The following is a 20,459-nucleotide window of genomic DNA, read 5'->3' on the forward strand; positions in this document are numbered from 1 at the left end:
TGAATCGTTGAGTGTTGTTGGTTTCCCAACAGTAATAATTGGTTCCAAATCATAGTTTCGGTAACAATTATTGCATATATATATTCCACAACAAAATTTACTTCAAACCAAAGTATTTGAATATTAAAAAAATCCAATTGCGGACATATTGACTAAACCATTATCCAACCAAACATTTGATCATTTGTCAAACAAAATTATAAATTCTTTTCCTCAACGATTCGGAATTAAAAGAAATAGGTTATCATATACAACAACCACTGAAACAACAAAATTATTCAAAATGAATGAGTTCAGCACTTCAAGAAAATCTGTTGACAAAAACCGTTATTCACTAGTTTCAAAAGTTTTGACTTAAGATTAGTAAAATCCTCATTTCTTCATTAATTTACTCTGGGTTCTCTCAGGATGTCTTATTCTTTTCCATATCTTTTGACATTTACTATATATCCAAAAATTTCTCATTCTATTTCATACATTTTTTTCAATTCATCTAATTGTTCTTTTCTTAATTTAAATTCATCATCACCTAATTTAGATTTATCAACATGGAATAAAGAACTAATCAAATATCTTCCATTAAAATTTACACCATTTGTTTCACGAGCAGCTAATTGAGCAGATTTAAAATTATAATAAATTATATATATTATACCTTGTTGATTTGAATTTTTTCTTAATTGATATATTGAACCATATTGGCTAAAGAATTCAAAAATTTGTTTATTTGTTGTTGTATATGAAAGGTTTTTTATTTGAACTATTGGAAAATCTGACATTTAATTCATTGCTTTGAGTTAATTTGAATTGAAGTGATATTATTGAATAAAGGTAGTAAATTGTTTGCGTAAGATTTAGAAGCTCGTTTTTTTTTTCGACCTATCGACCGAATTTTCTACAGAAACAAATATCAATAGATAATCTAAACATTTTAACATATCCATTCATCCTAACTCTATAATTTTATCTTATGCCCTATAACAAATTTAAGAAATAATAACTCATTAATCCTATAAATACAAAACCTGAAATTTTACCAATTTTAATAAAAATATTAACTGTTTCATATTTATATTTCAAAAATACTTCTAATTTAAAAATATCATCAAATAAATCCTTGTAGTGTATTGTTACTTTAACATGACCTTTTGAAACATCAAAATATGATAATTCATTTGATACTGTAACATCAGTATAAGGTATAGGAGAAACAACATCTTCAAATATAGAACCTTCAGGTAAATAAAATTCTAAATAAACATTATCATAAACTGTATCTCTTAAAGTATTTAAAATTGGAAATTTAATAATATATTCATCATTATTTATTTTATGAATAAAATTGTTTAAATTTTCTGACCAACCTAATGTAAAATTATAATGCCAACCTCCAAATATGGGGAATCTAGGCAGTAATAATAAATGATTTGAAATTTTTTTATGACTTGATACAACTCCAACTTTATCAGTATAATAATAATCATCAAGATCTCTATTCACCAAGGGAAATTCTAAATGACTTAAAGCCCAATGATTACGTGTACCTTCATATCTACCTTTCATCCAATCAACTCTACTAAATCCAGAAGATAATTGTGCACCAGAATTAGTTAATTCATAATATTCTTCAATTGATACTTTATTTACATTTGAACCAGGTAACCATATTGATCTATTTAAATTTATAACTTCAGTTAATGGTCTATTATGATCATACATTAATCCCATTGGTTTTAAAGTAAATGGATGTAAATCTTCAATTAAAGGACCATATTTTAAAGATTGATTATCAACTCTTGGTTCTAAAACTGGTACATTTTCAGTTGAATTTACTTTATCATCAATATTTAAATCCATTTCTTGACCTTTTGACATTCCAGTTAATGACATAGTATAATCCTTTGTAACATAAGGAGAAAATGGAAATTTATTAGTCTTGAATAATAATTGTTGAGTATCTTCTAATTTGATTTTTGAAGGTATTGATTTTAATTGATTAATATATACATAATTTACTTTAATTTCTAAATTTGAATTTGGTGATACAGGTAATGGTAATTTTAATTTATAAATTTTATTTGGTACTATAATTTCAAAAGGAATTTCAATTAATTGATCATTTAATTGAAAAGAAATCATTGATAAATTATCAACACTATCAAATCCATCATTTATAGTATATATATATTCTTTTAATGGAGTTGTTGCAATATTTTTTATATCAATTAAATCAGTTTCTTTAACATATGATTTACTTAGATCAATTGTACGCATATAATGAGTATTTTCCCAATCTGGTGAAAATGTGTATAAACTTTGTGAAGCAATACATATGGATAGTATTAATCCAATTGATAATATAAACTGCCTCAACATAATTAGTGAAGGATGTGGTAGTATGTTAGTTTGAAAATCTAATGTTCAATAACTATCGGTGCTTGAAAAATTACAAAACAGTATAAACACGTCAAATACATAAGATCAAAAAGTAGTGCAAAAATGTTCAATGGAAAAGTGTTAATAAATATTATAAGATCTTCTAGAGTTATACTATTATCAACAAAGATCTTGGATACACAAGAGTGAGAATTTTAGATCTAGTATCGCGTATAGATCATGATTGGTATTATGACAATAATTTGATATTGATATTTGTTTTTGAGATTAATGAAGTTCTAAGCTCCGGCACTTAACCATGTACGAGACTTTTTAACAAACAAAGTTACGGAAGTAAGGAATGAGTACAAAGAAATAATGACCTAGCAGGAGATAGATTGAATGAAGAACCTAATTATCAATTAGCTTTTAGAAAAACCTAGAATCGAATATATTTTGATTCTGTTCTCTACTCTACCCTTGATTCCCTGTCTAACTCTACAGTACATTAAAAAATTGTAAATAAATGAGAATTATTTTTTTCTCAATTGGCCCTCAATTTTCTATAAAATAATTTTACAACCAAATTTTAATAATAGCAAACTAAGATAGATTGGTTGACAACAAGTCTTTATCAACAATCATAACCATTTCAAACAACTGCAAATCATCCAAATGTCATTTCAAGATCTTATTCCAGTGGTTAATAAACTACAAGATATTGTAACAACCACTCAATTAGCAGATATTGATTTACCAATTTTAGCAGTTGTTGGTTCACAATCTTGTGGGAAATCATCAGTATTAGAAAATATTGTTGGTAAAGATTTTTTACCAAGAGGTGTTGGAATAGTTACAAGAAGACCTTTAGTTTTACAACTTATAAATGTTAAAGAAGATGATCCTATTGTTTATAAACAAACTTCAGAATTTTCTACAAGTGAAGAAGATTCAGATGAAATTAATTTAGAAGATCATTTAAGAAAAATGAATGGTGGGAAATCTAACTCTTCATCTTCTTTTAAATCAAATCCAAAATCTGAATGGGGAGAATTTTTACATATACCAAATAAAAGATTTTATAATTTTCATGATATTAGAAAAGAAATTGAACATGAAACTTTAAGAATAGCTGGTGAAAATAAAGGAATAAGTAGATTACCTATCAATCTTAAAATATATTCACCAAATGTATTAAATTTAACATTAGTGGATTTACCAGGACTTACTAAAATACCAATTGGAGATCAACCAACAGATATTGAAAGACAAACAAGAAATTTAATTTCAGAATATATTTCAAAACCAAATTGTATTATATTAGCTGTTTCTCCAGCAAATGTTGATTTAGTAAATTCAGAATCTTTAAAACTTGCAAGACAAGTTGATCCTACTGGAAAAAGAACAGTTGGTATATTAACAAAATTAGATTTAATGGATCAAGGTACAAACGCTTTGGATATTTTAAAAGGTAATGTATATCCATTAAAATTAGGATTTATTGGAATAGTTAATAGATCACAACAAGATATATCAGAAAATAAATCATTAGATGAATCTTTATATTCAGAACAAAAATTTTTTGCAAATCATCCTGCTTATAGATCAATGGCTTCAAAATGTGGTACTAAATATTTAGCACAAACATTAAACAAGATTTTAATGAATCATATAAGGGAAAGATTACCCGATATAAAAGCAAAATTAAATACTCTTATAGGTCAAACTGAACATGAATTAGCATCATATGGGGATATACCAAACATTGAAGATTCAAAAGAGAAAAGAGGTATAATATTATTATCAATAATTTCAAAATGGTCTACTACTTTTGTTCATTCAATTGATGGTGATTCATTTCAAGATATTTCTTCAAAAGAATTATGTGGGGGTGCAAAAATATATAACATTTTTAATACAATTTATGGTTCAAGTTTATCTTCAATTAATCCAGTTCATAATTTATCAATATTAGACATTAGAACAGCAATTAGAAATTCTACAGGACCTAGACCTTCATTATTTGTCCCTGAATTAGCTTTTGATTTATTAGTAAAACCACAAATTAATTTATTAGAATCTCCATCTCAAAGATGTGTTGAATTAGTTTATGAAGAATTAATGAAAATTGTACATAGTGTTAGTTCTACAGGAATTGGACCTGAATTAAATAGGTATCCAAGATTACAAGCAAGATTAATAGAAGTTGTAAGTGATTTATTAAGAGAAAGATTAGGACCTACTAAAAATTATGTTGAATCTTTAATTGAAATTCATAGAGCTTATATAAATACAAATCATCCAAATTTTGTTGGTGCTGCACAAGCAATGACAATGGTTGTAGCAGAGAGACAAAAGGAAAAAGAAAATGAACTGAATAGTAAATTAAGACTAGCTACTCAAAGACTTTTAGGTAAAAAGATTAAAGAAGAAAATGAAGATGGAGAAGAAGAAGAGGAGGAAGAAGATACAGATGAAGGATTTGAAAGATTACAAGAAGACATTAAATCAATAGATGAAGAATTTCCAAAAAATCATAAACATAATAGACATAGTAGAAAACAAAGAGCAGAATCATCAACACATCATTATCCACAAAATGAATCATCATATTTAAATTATTTCCTTGGTAAAGATCCAATAGTTCATCAACAACAATTACAAACTCAAGCACAATTAAATCCTACACCTTTTAAATTCCCACAACCTCATGAAACAACATTACAATTCAATACTCAATTTGTCAACAATGGTGTTATACAAAACCCTACTACAAATTCATCATTACCAAATGGTCATCATCATCATAATAATAACCCATCTCAAGATTTTCAAAAACTTTCCATATCCGAAACTGATTCATCATTTGAAGGAGATAATACTATATTAGAATTAAGTGAAAGAGAACAAATGGAATGTGAATTAATAAGAAGATTAATTATATCATATTTTAGTATAATTAGAGAAATGATTCAAGATCAAGTCCCCAAATCAATAATGTGTTTATTAGTTAACCACATAAAACAACATATACAAAATAGATTAGTTGTAAAATTATACAATGATCAATTATTTGATGATTTATTAAAAGAAGATGAAAATATTCAAGCTGAACGTGAAAAATGTTTAGAATTATTAAAAACTTATAAAGAAGCTAGTAAAATTATTAGTGATGTTATATAGTCCATTAGTTTTTTTGATGAATTTTTTATTGATGTTATATAGTTTTTGGTGAATTTTAAGGATTCCAAATTTACTTGTTTATAAATAGTTTCATGAATTTACAACTTTATAGAATTGCTTTAACTCTTATCCACGTCTCGAATGTTGTAATCTAGGTTTAATTTTGTTAGATTTTTCGCATCAATTTTGAATCATTTTTCAAATCTCAATTCGATTTCCGTGCATACATCGAAGTTTAAAAGTTCGAAAAACCACAAAGCATTGATTTTACCTTAATGAGTTTTGAATGTCTTGAATGTCTTCAGACTCCAAATTAATATATCAACATTATGGATACAAAATCCAAGAGTTGATACGTTCTCATGAATCAGTGGAGCATCAAATTTCCTTGAAGAATGGTAGATTAGTTATAGATAATTCATCAGATGAAGAAGATTATAAAACTCATTATGAAAATGGAGGACCTATCGAAATAGTAGACATCTTACATGATCAATTGGGTCCACCTTCACGAGTTTCCAATCAAAACAATGTGCATAATCACGGTTTCAATAATTTTGAAAAAGTTCCTCCAAGTTTCTGGTCAAGAGAAGAAAATGTACGTAAAGTAGATTCAGCTTGGCTTTTAAAAAATGTACTTTTAGCAATGAAATACCGATTATCTAAAATGGAACCAATGGTGAAGAAAAAGTTTAATAATTCAAAGAATGAACAACTTTTAAGATTTATTGAATTTGGTAAGAAAACATCAAAAAAGGAGATTACAGCATTAATGTCTGATCCAAGGCATCAAATATGTTGTATTTTTCCTAGAAAACATTATTTAAAATTTATAGCAAAGGGAAATTTAGATATTGATAATCCTTATACAATTTTTAATTTTATGTTTGTTAAACAATCACATTTAAAATTTGTTGATCATAAATTTATGAAAAATCATTTCAATTTTAAAGTTGATCCTCATTTAAGATATTGTATATTAGAATTAATTGATTATGAATATGTACGAAGTGTGAAATCAGCTACTTTAAAAGAAATTAAAGGAGTTGAACCAATCACAACTAGAATTGATGAAGATGGTAACGAGGTTGAAATTGAATCAGAAGAAGAATTTGATCGTAATGTAGGATTTGGAAGTGATTCTGAAGTTAATTTCGATGAACAAAGGTTAAGATTGATTTATAATAATGAATTATATAGAAGACTTTGTTTGTCTAATTAAATTTAAATTAAATTTTGTTGTAAAAATTTAAAAAATTAAATTTTTTGCAACCAAATTCTTTTACAACCAACAAACTTAAAATGGCAGAAACAAATTCAATACCTGATGCTAGCTCCACTGATAGATTATTAGACGAAGATGTAAGTCCCAATGATGACACTCAAGGTTCAAAAAATTCAAATAATTCCAATACTGAAGAGGAAGATCCCTTGATGGAAGACCCAACTAACTCAGGTACAATCCAATCCACTGCATTACTCCCAACTGATCAAAGAACTTTAATTCAATCTATTAGATCAAATGAATCAATGATCGAAGAGGCTGCTCACGTTAGAAGATGCTTACCATGTTGGAATTATGGATCAGATACAACTCCCACACAACCTGCACCAACTGAAGAATTAGATGAAGAAAGTAGACCAAGATCAAGTTATACTATTCCTGGCTCAGCATCCCAACAACAACCAAATACATTTGGTCCAATTATCAATAATTTTCTTTTAGAAATGTTAGAACGTTGGTTAATAAAATATATTAGACGTCATTATAACAGCCCTTATTTCATCGTTGCTGTTAGTGTTTTGATAATCATTACCACTATAACAGTTTTGATTTTAGCACTTACTGGTAATTTAAATGGTTTGGTGCATTTCTCAAAATTTTTTTTATGTGCTTTACTTCGTCAATTTCAACCTTCAACAGAATTTGGCTTTTGTTCAAGAGATAACACGGATGAACCTGAAAAACCCTGAATTATAAGAATTTGAATGCTAACTAATTAAGACCTATTTACATTAACTATTTTTTATGTCTTACCATTCTCCCTTTTCTATTTCTAATAACACTTGGATTTGGTTTAATTCTTGTCTTTTGGAATTTTTTCAAACCCCACATAGATTGAGTTAATTTATTCGATTTAGATTTACCTCTACCACCTCCATGAGGATGATCACAAGCATTCATAGCAACACCTCTTGTAATAGGTTTTCTACCTCTATGACGAGCTCTACCTGCTTTACCCCATGAAATCAATTGATGTTCCTTGTTGGATACAACACCTAAAGTTGCATGACAATCTAAATGAACATATCTATGTTCACCACTTGATAATTTTATAATGGCTTTTGATTTTTCAGTATGTTTTGACAAGATTTTACCAAATGTTCCTGCACTTCTTACTAATTGAGCTCTGTTTCCTGGGCGTAGTCCAATATTGTGTATTATTGACCCTACAGGTAACATCCTCAAGGGTAAACAATTACCTCTTTGTAAAACTCTTGCTGATAATAAAGCATCATCAATTTCTCCATTATTTGTTTTTTTCATTTCTTCAATGAAATCTTCTGGGATTCCCTGTCTAAAACTTTCAACAATATCTCCACTTCTTAAACCTTGAGGAGCTAAAATATATGATAAATCTCCAGTTGTTACATTTTCTAATAATGCTATATGTCCAGATCTATTAGGATCATATTCTATTCTCAACACCTTGTTTTTACCAGATTCCCATCTATGAAAATCCAATAATCTTATTCTTTGTTTATGACCTCCACCTCTACCTCTTATAGTAATTTGTCCCTTATTATTTCTACCAGCATTTTTCTTTTTAGGTAAAGTTAATTCTTTGATTGGTTTTCCTTTATGTAGGTGATCATGAACTGGTTTTTTGTAGTGAGTTGAACCTGGATGAGTGTGAGGTGGGAAAAAGTCACCATAGTTTTTTATTTTAACTAGTTTCAATGACAATTCTCTCTGTTTTCTATATTTTATATCTTGTGCTTCTAAGTCTGTTAATTGATTTGTGGTAGATGAGGATGAATTGAATCTGATGATTAGTTTGGAAATGGATTTCAGATTGAATACCCCATGAACCAGCCTTAGCTGGCTAGTGGTGAGTCTTTTACTTAGACTCGGTATCATGTGCTTTTAGGTTGTGTTGTGTTGGTTGGTATCAATCAATCTTTTGAATAATAGCCTAGATTAAATTTTTCATTACTTATTGAGACAAATCGAGGCTACCAGATACACTCTTACATCTTAACTTACATACTTTGTTAGTAAACCAATAATAATCAGAGTGAAATGCTACCAACTTATTTAAACTTTCTCGCAATTGCCTACCCACATTAATTACATCGAATGAAAAAAAAACCAACGTGAATAGAAATCTATAGAATCATTGTACAACAGAAACTACTAAGAGACAATTTTTTTCTTTCATTAGTAGTCCCATATCAATTCATTGTCAAATCATATAACTAAAGCAATGTACTCACGTGTATTCATCCGTTCACTTTCTTCCACCCGTTACTTGGCCAATTCAGCTAAAAATGCTAAACCACCATTACAATTGTTTGGAATTGATGGAACATATGCCAATTCATTATACTCAGCATCAATTCAACAATCCGATATGAACCAAACTTACAATTCATTGAAGAAAGTTGAAAATGTCATAAAAGGAGATCCAAAATTAGAAGAAGCATTGACTGACCCTTCATTAACTAGAGATGATAGAGTTTCAATTATAAAAGAAGTTAATAAAAATTTAGAATTAGATAATACTACTGCTAACTTTTTATTAGTTTTAGCTGAAAATAATAGATTAGGTAATTTCCCATCAATTTTTAAAAAATTTGGAATGTTAAATGATGCTCATAATGGTATAGTAGAAGCAAAAGTTACAAGTGCAAAACCTTTAGAATCAAAAGTATTAAAAAGATTACAAAATTCAATTGGTAAAAGTAATTTTGTTGGAGAAGGTAAAACTTTAAAATTAACTAATGAAGTTAATCCAGATATTCAAGGTGGTTTAGTTGTTGAAGTTGGTGATAGAACTGTTGATGTTTCAATTTCAAATAAAGTTGCAAAATTAAATCAAACTTTAAGAGAAAACTTATAGGTTGCACCGAGTTTATAGATGAAAGTGTGAGGAATTAAATGAAAAAAACGATATTACAGTCAAATAAAATGTAGTGTTCTTGGTGGGCCATTGAAATTCGTTCGTGCGTCTGTACTCTCTCCTTTTCGTAAAGCATATAATGATTGATATACCTGGAAGCCCGTGAGCATGGATGCAATCTTGATGACAAAAAAACTAGGCTAGCTCTGAAAGGTGTGGGATATATGTGAACCAAAAAAAAATAGGCGGATATGAAAATCTCAAAATCATCAACACGAATCTAAAAACCAAATCATAATATATGGATGACAATTTCTCCTAAATTCAAGCTCATTGTAGACTTGATCACTGTCATTACAATATTGCTCAATGGGTTCATATATTTTTATCCAGACTTATTAAATCCTAAGGGTCAATGTAATTGGTCTGATGCTAAAGATTTGAAACCAAAATTTCCAATTTTAAATAATATACCTGAAAAATTTCTACAACCTTTACTTTTAAATGTTCGAGATTTAGCTGAGTCTCAAAAAGTTAATGATGATATTCATATGTTACTTTTTGGAGATCCACAAATAAATGGTAATTGGCCAAATACAAAATATATCAAGAGATTAGATAATTATGGAAATGATTATTATCTTGGACATATTTATAATACAATGTCAAAGAGATTGAGACCATCTCATGTTACTGTTATGGGAGATTTATTTTCAAGTCAATGGATTTTAGATACTGAATTTTATAATAGAACATTGAGGTATGTTGAAAGGTTATTTCCTCAAGATTATGAATATAAACGAAATGTGATTGAAACTCATAGTAAACATGAAGATTATAATTGGAATTTATGGTTAGAAAATGAAACGAAAATGGATCCTTTGGATAGATTCAATTCTAGGGTGTATAATGATGTATATGATTGGGTTTATCAAGATCGAAAAACTCCAAATTTCGATAATCCATTGTTTATTAACTTGACAGGAAATCATGATATTGGATATAGTGGAGATGCAACTTGGCAACATATGGCAAGATTCCATCATTTATTTGGTCAAAATAATTTTGTTATAAATTACAATAAGGAAACTGAAAGATCATGGAGAATAGTTGTATTAGATTCATTAACATTAGAAGGTCCTGCTTTACAAAATGAATTTTTAGAATATACTTGGTCATTTTTAAATCATTTGGAGAAATATGAAAATCCTACTTTTAATGGTTCAACCATTTTATTAACTCATATTCCAATGTATAAGAAAGCAGGATTATGTAGAGATGGTCCAGAACATAAGTATTATAAAAATTATACAAGAGAACCATATAAAGTAGGGTTACTAAGGTCTCAAAATCATTTATCATATGAAACAACCCAAAAAGTGATGAGTATAGTATTTACAAATGTAAACAAGAGCGGTATAATACTAACTGGTCATGATCATGAAGGTTGTGACGACTGGTATAACTATGTGGATGGGGAATGGGTTGCATCCAAAGAACAATCTCCAAAAAATCGTCAATCGGTGAGAGAAATAGTTGTTAGGTCGATGATGGGAGATTTCGATGGTCAAACTGGAATATTAACTGGTAAATTTTTAAATGATAATTGGAGATTTGATTTTAGTTATTGTTCATTTACTGTTCAACATTGGTGGTGGGCTAGTAAAATTAGTATTTTAATAACATTATTTTTACAATCATTGATAAAATTACCATCATTTTTCGGACTTCAATAGAGTTAAAACAATAGCATATAACATAAAACACTTATTTAAATCCTTTTCTTTTTATTTTAGAAACATACAAAACTAACTCATAAACAAATTTTTTTTTTTTTATCTCATGTCTTCAAATCTTCAACATCTTCTTTATAACCTCCATCTTCTTCTTGTACTTTAGCTTTTGAATTCAATTCAATATTTTCTTCATCACCATTTTTAGGTTCTTCATCATCTTTTTTTTCATCACCATCGTTTTCTTTAATATAATTTTCAATAGCTTCTTTTGCACCTTCAATACTTTGTTCAGGAGAAATTTGTAAATCCTTATCTTTTAAAACTCCATCAACAAAAATCCAATGAGATCTTTTAATTCCACTTGGAGATTTTTTGGCTCCTAATAAACCAATAATTTTTTTTTCAGGATCACTAATTAAATCATATTCTAAACCTTGTTTTTGAACAAAATTTAATTGATTTTTTGGTGTATCTGAAGAAATCCCAAACACAGCAACATTATTATCAGTAAACCATTTATGATTCTTTTGAAATCCACAAACTTGTCTAGTACATCCAGGAGTTGATGCTTTTGGATAAGCAAAAATAATTAAATATTTATGCTTTTGAGATTCAGCTTGTAAGTCTACTTCTTCATCGTTTTGATTCAATAATTTTATACTTGGTAATTTATCACCCACTTCTAATTCAACTGATGTTTCTTCATCTTTAGTTTCAGTTGGCTCTGGTTTCTCTTCTTTTTCTTCTTTTTTTTTCACATCTGACTGTGGGGTTTTATTATTATTTGTTTTCGAAGGTTTTTTAGCCTTTTTAACTGGTGGTTCCTCAGTTTTAGGTGGTTGAGGTTGAGCAGCAACTCTAGCAGAACGACGTAAACCCAGCATTGATCCAATTTCAAGTTAATTTGTTATTTGAAAATGATTAATACAAAAGGATGGTTATACGTTGAAATTATTAATGTATTTAAAATTTAGTAATTTGCTCTTATTATCTCGTAAATTTAAGATTGTATGCAGAACTGACCGTGTTAACAATTTTGACGACGATCGGTTATATAAATTTGCACTAACAATTAACACCGAATTGTCTAATTGGATCAATAGTAGAAGTAAGAAACGGTAGAGTTAATCAAAAATACTAAATCAATGATATGAATGGGTAATGTTTGTCAAATAAGTCGAACGTGACGACGTGAGACAACACTTTTTGTGTGGCAAAAAACCTTACACAAAAGCTACCAAATTTTTCAAGTGAACTAGAATCATCAGATTAGTAGAAACAACTACAAATATCATCAACATTATCATACATCTCAAAACAACATCGAATCATCAAAGCTATGTTCACAAAGGATGAGATCAAGATAGGCTCTAAATTATACGTGGAAAAAGAAGGGGAAGATAGAGTGGCGGAGGTGTTACAAATTCATCAAAAAAAGCAAAGATTGGTATATTATGTACATTATAAAGATTTCAATAAAAGATTGGATGAATGGATTGAAGATGATAGAATTAACTATGAAAAACCACTAACACAGCCAGAAGTCAAAGTTGAAGAAAATAAATCATCAAAAAAGAAGAAAGCCACCAAAACTACAAGTTCTCAACTGGTTAATCCAAAATCTAAATCAGAAACAGCTGCTTCTACTCCACAAGAAGATATTAAAATGAATGATGATGAAATGGATTTAGAAAACTTGAATGTACAAGGTTTGAAAAGACCAGGTGAAGAAGTTAGTAGAGAAGAAGAAATTAAAAAATTAAGAGCAGGTGGATCAATGACTCAAAATCATTCTGAAGTAGCAAGAGTTAGAAATTTAACAACGATAGTATTAGGTGAACATATAATTGAACCATGGTATTTTTCACCATATCCTATTGAAATAACAGATGAAGATCAAATATATATATGTGATTTTACCTTATCATTTTTTGGATCTAAAAAGCAATTTGAAAGATTTAGATCAAAATGTTCAATGAAACATCCACCTGGGAATGAGATTTATAGAGATTCCAAAGTTAGTTTTTGGGAAATAGATGGGAGAAAACAAAGGACTTGGTGTAGAAATCTTTGTTTATTATCTAAATTGTTTTTAGATCATAAAACATTATATTATGATGTTGATCCTTTTTTATTTTATATTATGACTATCAAATCAGATAAGGGACATCATATAGTTGGATATTTTTCCAAGGAGAAAGAAAGTGCCGACGGATATAATGTTGCATGTATTTTAACATTACCTTGTTATCAGAAAAGAGGATTTGGGAAACTACTAATTCAATTTTCATATATGTTATCGGCAGTTGAAAAGAAGATTGGATCACCAGAAAAGCCATTATCAGATTTGGGATTGTTATCATATAGAGCATATTGGACAGATACATTAGTTAAATTATTGGTTGAAAAAAATAATCCCTCCTTGTTCAAAAAAAACAACCCACAATTAGTTGAGGAAGGAGAATTTGAAGGAACACCACCACCAAATTCTAGAACAGCAGCAATTACTAACGGCAATTCAAATGAAATAACTATCGAAGATATATCAGCTATTACTTGTATGACAACAACTGATATACTACATACATTAACAACATTACAAATGTTAAGATATTATAAAGGACAGCATATAATAGTTTTAACTGAACAAATGATGGTTTTATATGATAAATTAATTAAAAAGATAAAAGAAAATAAAAAACACGAATTAAACCCAAAACTACTAAATTGGACACCACCACTGTTTACAGCAAATCAATTACGTTTCGGTTGGTAAAAAAAAAAAGTCTTTCAATTAGCTTCACCCCAAATTTTAATACTTTTATCACCTTCACCAGTTATCAATCTCAAACCAGACATATCAAATGTCGAAGCGTAAATCGCAGACCCTTCGGAACCAGGTAATGACGGTGTTGCACCTTGTTGAACAAGTTGTCCCAGAATATAATCATGAAATTCAATTCTACCATTATCATACCCAGTAAATAAAGTATTAGTTATAGGATTAATACATAATGAATTAATGATTTTATTTTCACTTTTTTGATCTCTATTTCGTTCAAAATTATTTATTAGTTCACCATTTGGTAAAAGCCATTGTTTGATGTTACCATTAGAATCACCAGATATAAAAGTTGCTTCTTTTGGATTTTTCGCCATTGATCTTATACTTTTAGAATGTTGAGTAATACAAACTTCTGTTTTTTGATTTCTCAAATCCCATAATCTAATAGTTCCATCCATAGATGATGTAAAAACTTGTGGATCATATGAATTAGTATGTATGGAGGTGATATCATCTGTATGTCCACTCAATTGAGCTATTTCTGTACTTGTATTAATATCCCAAATTCTTACTACTGCATCTCTACCTCCACTTAAAAGTATATCTAGATCTTCATGTAATGCTAATGCATATATTCCACCAACATGACCATAAAAGTTTTTAATTTGACAACCTTCAATTTGATTCAGTCGTTCTAAATCCCAACATCTTAAAGTCTTATCTTCTGCTCCTGAAAACAAATATGGAAATTTCTTTGACATGACTAAAGATCTTACTCCCATAATATGTCCGGTTAATGTAGTTTTTAAATTCAGTGATGCTAAATCCCAAATCTTAATAGTAGAATCAGCAGACCCAGTTGCAAACCATTTATTAGTCACTTCATCAAGGGCTATTGCTCTAACCCACCCTTGATGTGCTCCAGCCAAAGTACGTAGTAGTTTCCATTGTGGTTGATAAGTTGATTTTTCAATCTCTTGATCTTGTGATGTATTTGTTGCAATTAAAGATGATTCTTCTACTTCGTCATTTAAGGAAAATAAATAATCCAATTTTGAATTCTTATAAATTGCATCAGATAATGCATCGTCAACATCGTCTGTGATTAGATGTTGGTATGTGGTAGTTGTCATATCATTTGAACTTTAGAAAGTGTAATTGTTGCAAAACTAAATTTTCAAAATAAATTTCAATTAAAAATGTACTTCTTTACATGCAATTAATTCAAAATTTATACAATGTTTTAACTCAGTCAAACAAATTGTATAAGGTAATACAAATCATTCCGAATGATGATACAAACCAATTAATTCTACACGAAGAAGAAGATGTTTTAGATATTGGAATGAGCAAGAAAACATATCTTGCAATTTTTAAAGAGTCACACACATACTTTCATAATTCATATGACAAATCTACTTCAAATTCACACGATGACTTGCAATCTTTGTATTTAATGACGTTAGGATTTTTAATCACAACAAATGAACATTCAACCATCATCAAACTTCATGAGAAAGTAGTTAATAAACTAAATAATCAAGAACAAGATTTAGAAATTATATCATCATTTTTAACTTGTAAACTGAAAAGAATTAATAAAAGTAGTTCCTTATGGTATTATTTAAAAAAATTGACTATATCACAAGTATATGTAAAGAAAGATTATAAATTATTGAATAAACTAGTACTAAGAGCTTTAAAAAGTTGTAAAACTCATTTTGCAAATTATTATGCTAATAATTATTTGAGATGGATTATTATGGTCAACCAGATAATGGGAATGAGTAATGAATTTTTGATACAAGAACTAAGGAGAGTGTGTCATGCAAATTTATCAGATAGTTCTTTATGGGGAACATTTTGCATTTTGATGAAGTCTCATAATGAAAATGGAATTGAATTAATTGTTGAGGAATATAATATGATGACTGGTATATCTCTAGTTACAGAACCTAGTTCCCAGTCGATTTATCAGTGTATGATTCCAAATGAGTTCAAGTGGTTAATAAATGTCCAATGCAAGTATTTGACACCGTATCGATTACTCATTCAATCATGTGAATCAAATGATATTTTAATTTCTTTGAGACTGAAGATACAAGACAGTAATCTACCTGAAGATTTACGACAGTTGATACTTAATTCCATCAATCGTAAAGCAAACTCTCTTATGTAGTGTTAAATGAATGATAATTAAGTAAGTAAAAAATTGTAAGAATTATATTTTTTGGTTGCAAAATTGAAACAAATTTTATGTAAGATAGGGTGATCGAAACAAGTACTAAATATTAGATGGGCAGTTCCATCCACTCTCTTACGAAAAGTTACTTCAAGTAGTCAGCATACATTATCTTGATTTAATATATGACATAAAAATTGTAAATATTGATATTCCAGTTGTTCTAATACTCAATTGATTATATGTCTCATGCAAACAAATCTGACACGAAAATTATCACGCTAAATCTTTAGACTAAAAAAATAAATTATTCTGAAACGATAAGTAATATTATTTATATCATTCAGATCAATTACACGTAAAATCAACTTCTTCAAAAATGTTAAAGATACGTGAACTACAACGGAAAAGACAAGAAGAAGAAGCAGCTAAAGCAAAAGCAAATTCAGAATCACCATCTTCATCATCATCCCCAGTTTCATCAACTACAAATAAAAATACAAACACACAATCACAACCACAACCACAAAATTCATCAATAACAAAAGTAAGTGCAGCTCAACTTCGAATTCAAAAAGATATATCAGAATTAGATTTACCAAAAAATATAAAATTAAATTTCCCAAATATTCAAGATTTTTTCAATTTTGATTTAAAAATTATACCAAATGAAGGATATTATAAAAATGGGAAATTTAAATTTAAAATTGAAATTTCAAAAAATTTTCCAATTGATCCTCCAAAAATTAAATGTTTAAATAAAATTTATCATCCAAATATTGATTTAAATGGTAATATATGTTTAAATATCTTGAGAGAAGATTGGTCTCCTGTATTAAGTTTAAATTCAATATTAATTGGTTTAAATTTTTTATTTTTAGAACCAAATCCTAATGATCCTTTAAATAAAGAAGCTGCTAATATGTTAGTTAAAGATAAAAAGCAATTTGAAAGAAATGTAAGTAGTTCAATGAGAGGTGGTAATATTTCAATGATTTCTTATGATCATGTTATGTAATAAATCAATATATTAATATCATCATCATTATCTAATTAATCTTTATAATACATATGCAAAAATTCTACTTCCATAATCTAATTATATTATCCGTACCACCACTAACTAACATACATCTTATTCTAATTTCAATATCTTTTAAAATCTCTTCATGCGTTAAAATTTTATCATTAACTGATGAATTTTTACTTTTTGTTAATCTTGCAAAATCTAAATCATTTAAAAATCCTTCATTATTACTTAAAGATCTAATTACTCCAATATTACCACTATTATTTAAATCATTTAAATCCCATATTTTTATAGTTTTATCATCTGATCCACTAAATATAAATCTTCCATTTGGATGTATTTCAATACATTTAACCCATGATTGATGACCTGTTAAAGTTGTAATTAACCATGCTTGAGCTTGATTATATTTTGATGGCATTGGAGAACGTCCTTGAATAATTGAAGGTGGAGGAATTAACCAAATTTTAATTGAATTATCTCTACTTCCTGTAATACAATATTTATAACCAATTTCATTATAAATTTCATTATCTAATATTACAATTGGAATTGAAGGAAAAAAATCTTGATTTTCTTTTAAATATTTATCAATTATTATATTTGAAGTTAATGGTAAAAATTTAATAGTTTCAATAACATGAGAATGACCAATCATCATGGCTATTCCAATACCAGATTGAGCATGAGTTAGTCGACCACTTTGATCATTTGAACAAGTTAATACAAATTCATCATATTCTTTACTATTACAAATATCTAAATCTCTAACCCAATCACTATGACCTATAAAACTTTTTATACATATTCCTTCAATTATATCCCAAATTTTAACTGTTTTATCTCTTGAAACTGAATATAAATGATTTGAATTTTTAGAAAATTTAATTGATGATATTGTATGTTCATGTCCCTTTAAAGTTCTTAAATGTTGAAAAGTTTTTGAATCATATATTTTTATTGATAAATCTGATGAACAAGAAGCTAAAATATATTGAGGTTGATCATTTTTATTTATATCAATTTGATTATATGAAATTGCTAATTTTGTACAACTTCTTGTATGAGCTTTTATGATTTTTTCAGGTAATGAATTTTCATTTGATACAAAATTATAAATTTGAATTGATCCATCAATACAACCAGCATAAATTAATGGTAATGTAGGATGTAATTTTACTGAATTTATTATTGATGAAGTTTCAAAATTTTGTGAAGAACTAAAAGGTAACCAATTAATTCTATCTTTTCCCAAAATTGAAGTATTTTTAATCTTATTTTCATCATTATCTATATCAATTATATTTCGAATATTTGTTAATTCATTTTCTAAATCTAAAATTTTTTTTTGTAGTCGTATTACACTTGACCATTTTTTTTCAAGATAATTATCTATAATTTCGTTATTCTTGATTAATTTATTTTCATTTTCATTTAAAAGTAAATTGGAAAGTTGATTTATTAATGTTTGATTTGATTCATTTTCAGAACAAATGGGTTCTAAATATTGAATTATAGCTCTATTTAGTTCAGACTCTTGTCTTTGTGTGAGTATCTTTGATCTTTGCATTAGCTATAGCGATAGTATAAGTAAATGTAGCATTTAGGTGTATTAAGGTGAGTTAAAACAGTTGTTTCATATGTTTGTTTACAATTTTCAAGATAAAAATGAAACAAATTGATTTTGTTACTCTCAATTTGGGCTAGGTGCGGCGCGGTTTTGTTTAGTATCAAGAACTACAACCAAGTATTTAAGAATCCTCAAACTTGACCATAATGTGTAATTTAAGCTTAAAAGATGGTCATTGTGAAGTAAGACGTGCCCGTTTGAAGAGAATTATTGTTTTGTTCAAAAAGCGTCAAACATGAATCATTAATTCTCTATTTTGAATCTCATTGTAGCATTTAACCTACATCAATTCTTTCACTCAGAGAACAAACTACGTTTTCTATTAATTCTGAATTTGTTATTTTATTTATTAACAGATATTACCGATATAAATTTCAAAACGCTAAAATAAAGTAAAGCGTAATTGTTAGTTTTGACATCATTATAATAATGATTGGAAATGTTATACATATTTTTTGATTGATTGATTGATTGATTTTTCTTAGTAAGTAGATACGATGGTATTACTAAAAGTTGGATGCAAAGATTGATTTTTTGATTAGTTGATTGATGGGATTAAGTTTTGATGATTTTTCTTATTGATTAAATTTAATTGTTTTCTCCTGGAATTTCAAAAACAACAGTTTTACCAGTTAATTTTGAAAATAATTGTTGGAAAGAATCTAATTTATAATCAATAGCAGTTGAATCTTTTGAATCTAATAAAACTTTTTGAATTTTATTACCTCCAACTAAATATCTAACTCTTTTACCAATAATTTCAGTTGGAAAAACTAAATCTTCTAAAATTTTATCATGCACAGCAGTTAAAGTTCTTGATCTTGGTCTTTTTTGTTGTTTCCTTGCTTTTCTTGAAGGTTTTGGTAAAATTCTTCTTTCAGCTAAAAATACAACATGTCTATCTGGAAATTTTTTTTCTAATTCTCTAACTAATCTATTTTGAATTTTTCTAAATCCTTGTAATGATGGATGTGGAACAAATACTGCTAAAGCTTTTTTACCTCCATTAACATCAATTTCTTTAACTGATTTGATTTGTAATGGTCTTAAATCTTGTTTTAAATCTCCAGCTTCTAAATCAATTAAAGCTTGACCAATTTTTAAATCTAATTCAGTAGGATTTTCAGATACAATTTTATTTGACATGATGGATATGTATGTAGTTATCGTTTCTACTTTATGAGTATTGAATCAAAAATTTCGATAGTATTATAATTAATCAAGTTTTTGAAAAATTAAATTTCAGCCTAAGCGTATAGTGAAAAGAGATTTTTTCTCTCTAACTATGGAGAAGATTATAGTACAAAATTAGATTTGGTGGTGTGATGTTTATTACCCTATTCTCAAACGCTTACACGTGACTATCTAAACTCGACTGTTTTGGTTGCAATTTATATTGAAACAATAATAGAT

General features: G+C 27.9%; 14 protein-coding genes across 14 annotated transcripts; 8 read left to right on the top strand and 6 right to left on the bottom strand. All coding sequences in view use genetic code 12, as the record gives it.

Annotated features, from left to right (window-relative positions):
* Positions 1-975: 975 nt before the first annotated feature.
* OST1 (dolichyl-diphosphooligosaccharide--protein glycotransferase subunit) lies at positions 976-2,376 on the bottom strand (the record flags this gene model as incomplete). The annotated part of the gene is made up of 1 exon (XM_051760333.1): positions 976-2,376. One exon carries the CDS (start codon positions 2,374-2,376, stop codon positions 976-978), a length of 1,401 nt encoding a protein of 466 aa, XP_051611991.1.
* Positions 2,377-3,051: 675 nt separating this feature from the next.
* Positions 3,052-5,559, top strand: DNM1 (dynamin-related GTPase; the record flags this gene model as incomplete). Its single annotated transcript, XM_051760334.1, has 1 exon — positions 3,052-5,559. The coding sequence occupies one exon, from the start codon at positions 3,052-3,054 to the stop codon at positions 5,557-5,559; it is 2,508 nt and encodes an 835-aa protein (XP_051611992.1).
* Positions 5,560-5,854: 295 nt separating this feature from the next.
* Positions 5,855-6,781, top strand: EST3 (telomerase subunit; the record flags this gene model as incomplete). Its single annotated transcript, XM_051760335.1, has 1 exon — positions 5,855-6,781. One exon carries the CDS (start codon positions 5,855-5,857, stop codon positions 6,779-6,781), a length of 927 nt encoding a protein of 308 aa, XP_051611993.1.
* Positions 6,782-6,861: 80 nt separating this feature from the next.
* KGF55_005334 (uncharacterized protein) lies at positions 6,862-7,533 on the top strand (the record flags this gene model as incomplete). Its single annotated transcript, XM_051760336.1, has 1 exon — positions 6,862-7,533. One exon carries the CDS (start codon positions 6,862-6,864, stop codon positions 7,531-7,533), a length of 672 nt encoding a protein of 223 aa, XP_051611994.1.
* A 46-nt stretch (positions 7,534-7,579) lies between these two features.
* KGF55_005335 (mitochondrial 54S ribosomal protein uL2m) lies at positions 7,580-8,701 on the bottom strand (the record flags this gene model as incomplete). The annotated part of the gene is made up of 1 exon (XM_051760337.1): positions 7,580-8,701. The coding sequence occupies one exon, from the start codon at positions 8,699-8,701 to the stop codon at positions 7,580-7,582; it is 1,122 nt and encodes a 373-aa protein (XP_051611995.1).
* Positions 8,702-9,047: 346 nt separating this feature from the next.
* Positions 9,048-9,683, top strand: ATP5 (F1F0 ATP synthase subunit 5; the record flags this gene model as incomplete). Its single annotated transcript, XM_051760338.1, has 1 exon — positions 9,048-9,683. One exon carries the CDS (start codon positions 9,048-9,050, stop codon positions 9,681-9,683), a length of 636 nt encoding a protein of 211 aa, XP_051611996.1.
* Positions 9,684-9,988: 305 nt separating this feature from the next.
* On the top strand, positions 9,989-11,419 carry KGF55_005337 (uncharacterized protein; the record flags this gene model as incomplete). The annotated part of the gene is made up of 1 exon (XM_051760340.1): positions 9,989-11,419. One exon carries the CDS (start codon positions 9,989-9,991, stop codon positions 11,417-11,419), a length of 1,431 nt encoding a protein of 476 aa, XP_051611997.1.
* A 104-nt stretch (positions 11,420-11,523) lies between these two features.
* On the bottom strand, positions 11,524-12,303 carry DOT5 (thioredoxin peroxidase; the record flags this gene model as incomplete). Its single annotated transcript, XM_051760341.1, has 1 exon — positions 11,524-12,303. One exon carries the CDS (start codon positions 12,301-12,303, stop codon positions 11,524-11,526), a length of 780 nt encoding a protein of 259 aa, XP_051611998.1.
* A 455-nt stretch (positions 12,304-12,758) lies between these two features.
* ESA1 (NuA4 histone acetyltransferase complex catalytic subunit) lies at positions 12,759-14,195 on the top strand (the record flags this gene model as incomplete). Its single annotated transcript, XM_051760342.1, has 1 exon — positions 12,759-14,195. One exon carries the CDS (start codon positions 12,759-12,761, stop codon positions 14,193-14,195), a length of 1,437 nt encoding a protein of 478 aa, XP_051611999.1.
* Positions 14,196-14,209: 14 nt separating this feature from the next.
* On the bottom strand, positions 14,210-15,337 carry KGF55_005340 (mRNA splicing protein; the record flags this gene model as incomplete). Its single annotated transcript, XM_051760343.1, has 1 exon — positions 14,210-15,337. The coding sequence occupies one exon, from the start codon at positions 15,335-15,337 to the stop codon at positions 14,210-14,212; it is 1,128 nt and encodes a 375-aa protein (XP_051612000.1).
* An 80-nt stretch (positions 15,338-15,417) lies between these two features.
* On the top strand, positions 15,418-16,383 carry KGF55_005341 (uncharacterized protein; the record flags this gene model as incomplete). The annotated part of the gene is made up of 1 exon (XM_051760344.1): positions 15,418-16,383. The coding sequence occupies one exon, from the start codon at positions 15,418-15,420 to the stop codon at positions 16,381-16,383; it is 966 nt and encodes a 321-aa protein (XP_051612001.1).
* A 382-nt stretch (positions 16,384-16,765) lies between these two features.
* KGF55_005342 (NEDD8-conjugating protein) lies at positions 16,766-17,404 on the top strand (the record flags this gene model as incomplete). Its single annotated transcript, XM_051760345.1, has 1 exon — positions 16,766-17,404. The coding sequence occupies one exon, from the start codon at positions 16,766-16,768 to the stop codon at positions 17,402-17,404; it is 639 nt and encodes a 212-aa protein (XP_051612002.1).
* A 64-nt stretch (positions 17,405-17,468) lies between these two features.
* KGF55_005343 (uncharacterized protein) lies at positions 17,469-18,986 on the bottom strand (the record flags this gene model as incomplete). Its single annotated transcript, XM_051760346.1, has 1 exon — positions 17,469-18,986. One exon carries the CDS (start codon positions 18,984-18,986, stop codon positions 17,469-17,471), a length of 1,518 nt encoding a protein of 505 aa, XP_051612003.1.
* A 648-nt stretch (positions 18,987-19,634) lies between these two features.
* Positions 19,635-20,192, bottom strand: RPS7A (40S ribosomal protein eS7; the record flags this gene model as incomplete). Its single annotated transcript, XM_051760347.1, has 1 exon — positions 19,635-20,192. One exon carries the CDS (start codon positions 20,190-20,192, stop codon positions 19,635-19,637), a length of 558 nt encoding a protein of 185 aa, XP_051612004.1.
* Positions 20,193-20,459: the final 267 nt, after the last annotated feature.

This window comes from Candida pseudojiufengensis, assembly GCF_024610245.1.
Source record: "Candida pseudojiufengensis strain CBS 10847 chromosome Unknown scaffold27, whole genome shotgun sequence".
NCBI lineage: Eukaryota > Fungi > Ascomycota > Pichiomycetes > Serinales > Debaryomycetaceae > Lodderomyces > Lodderomyces pseudojiufengensis.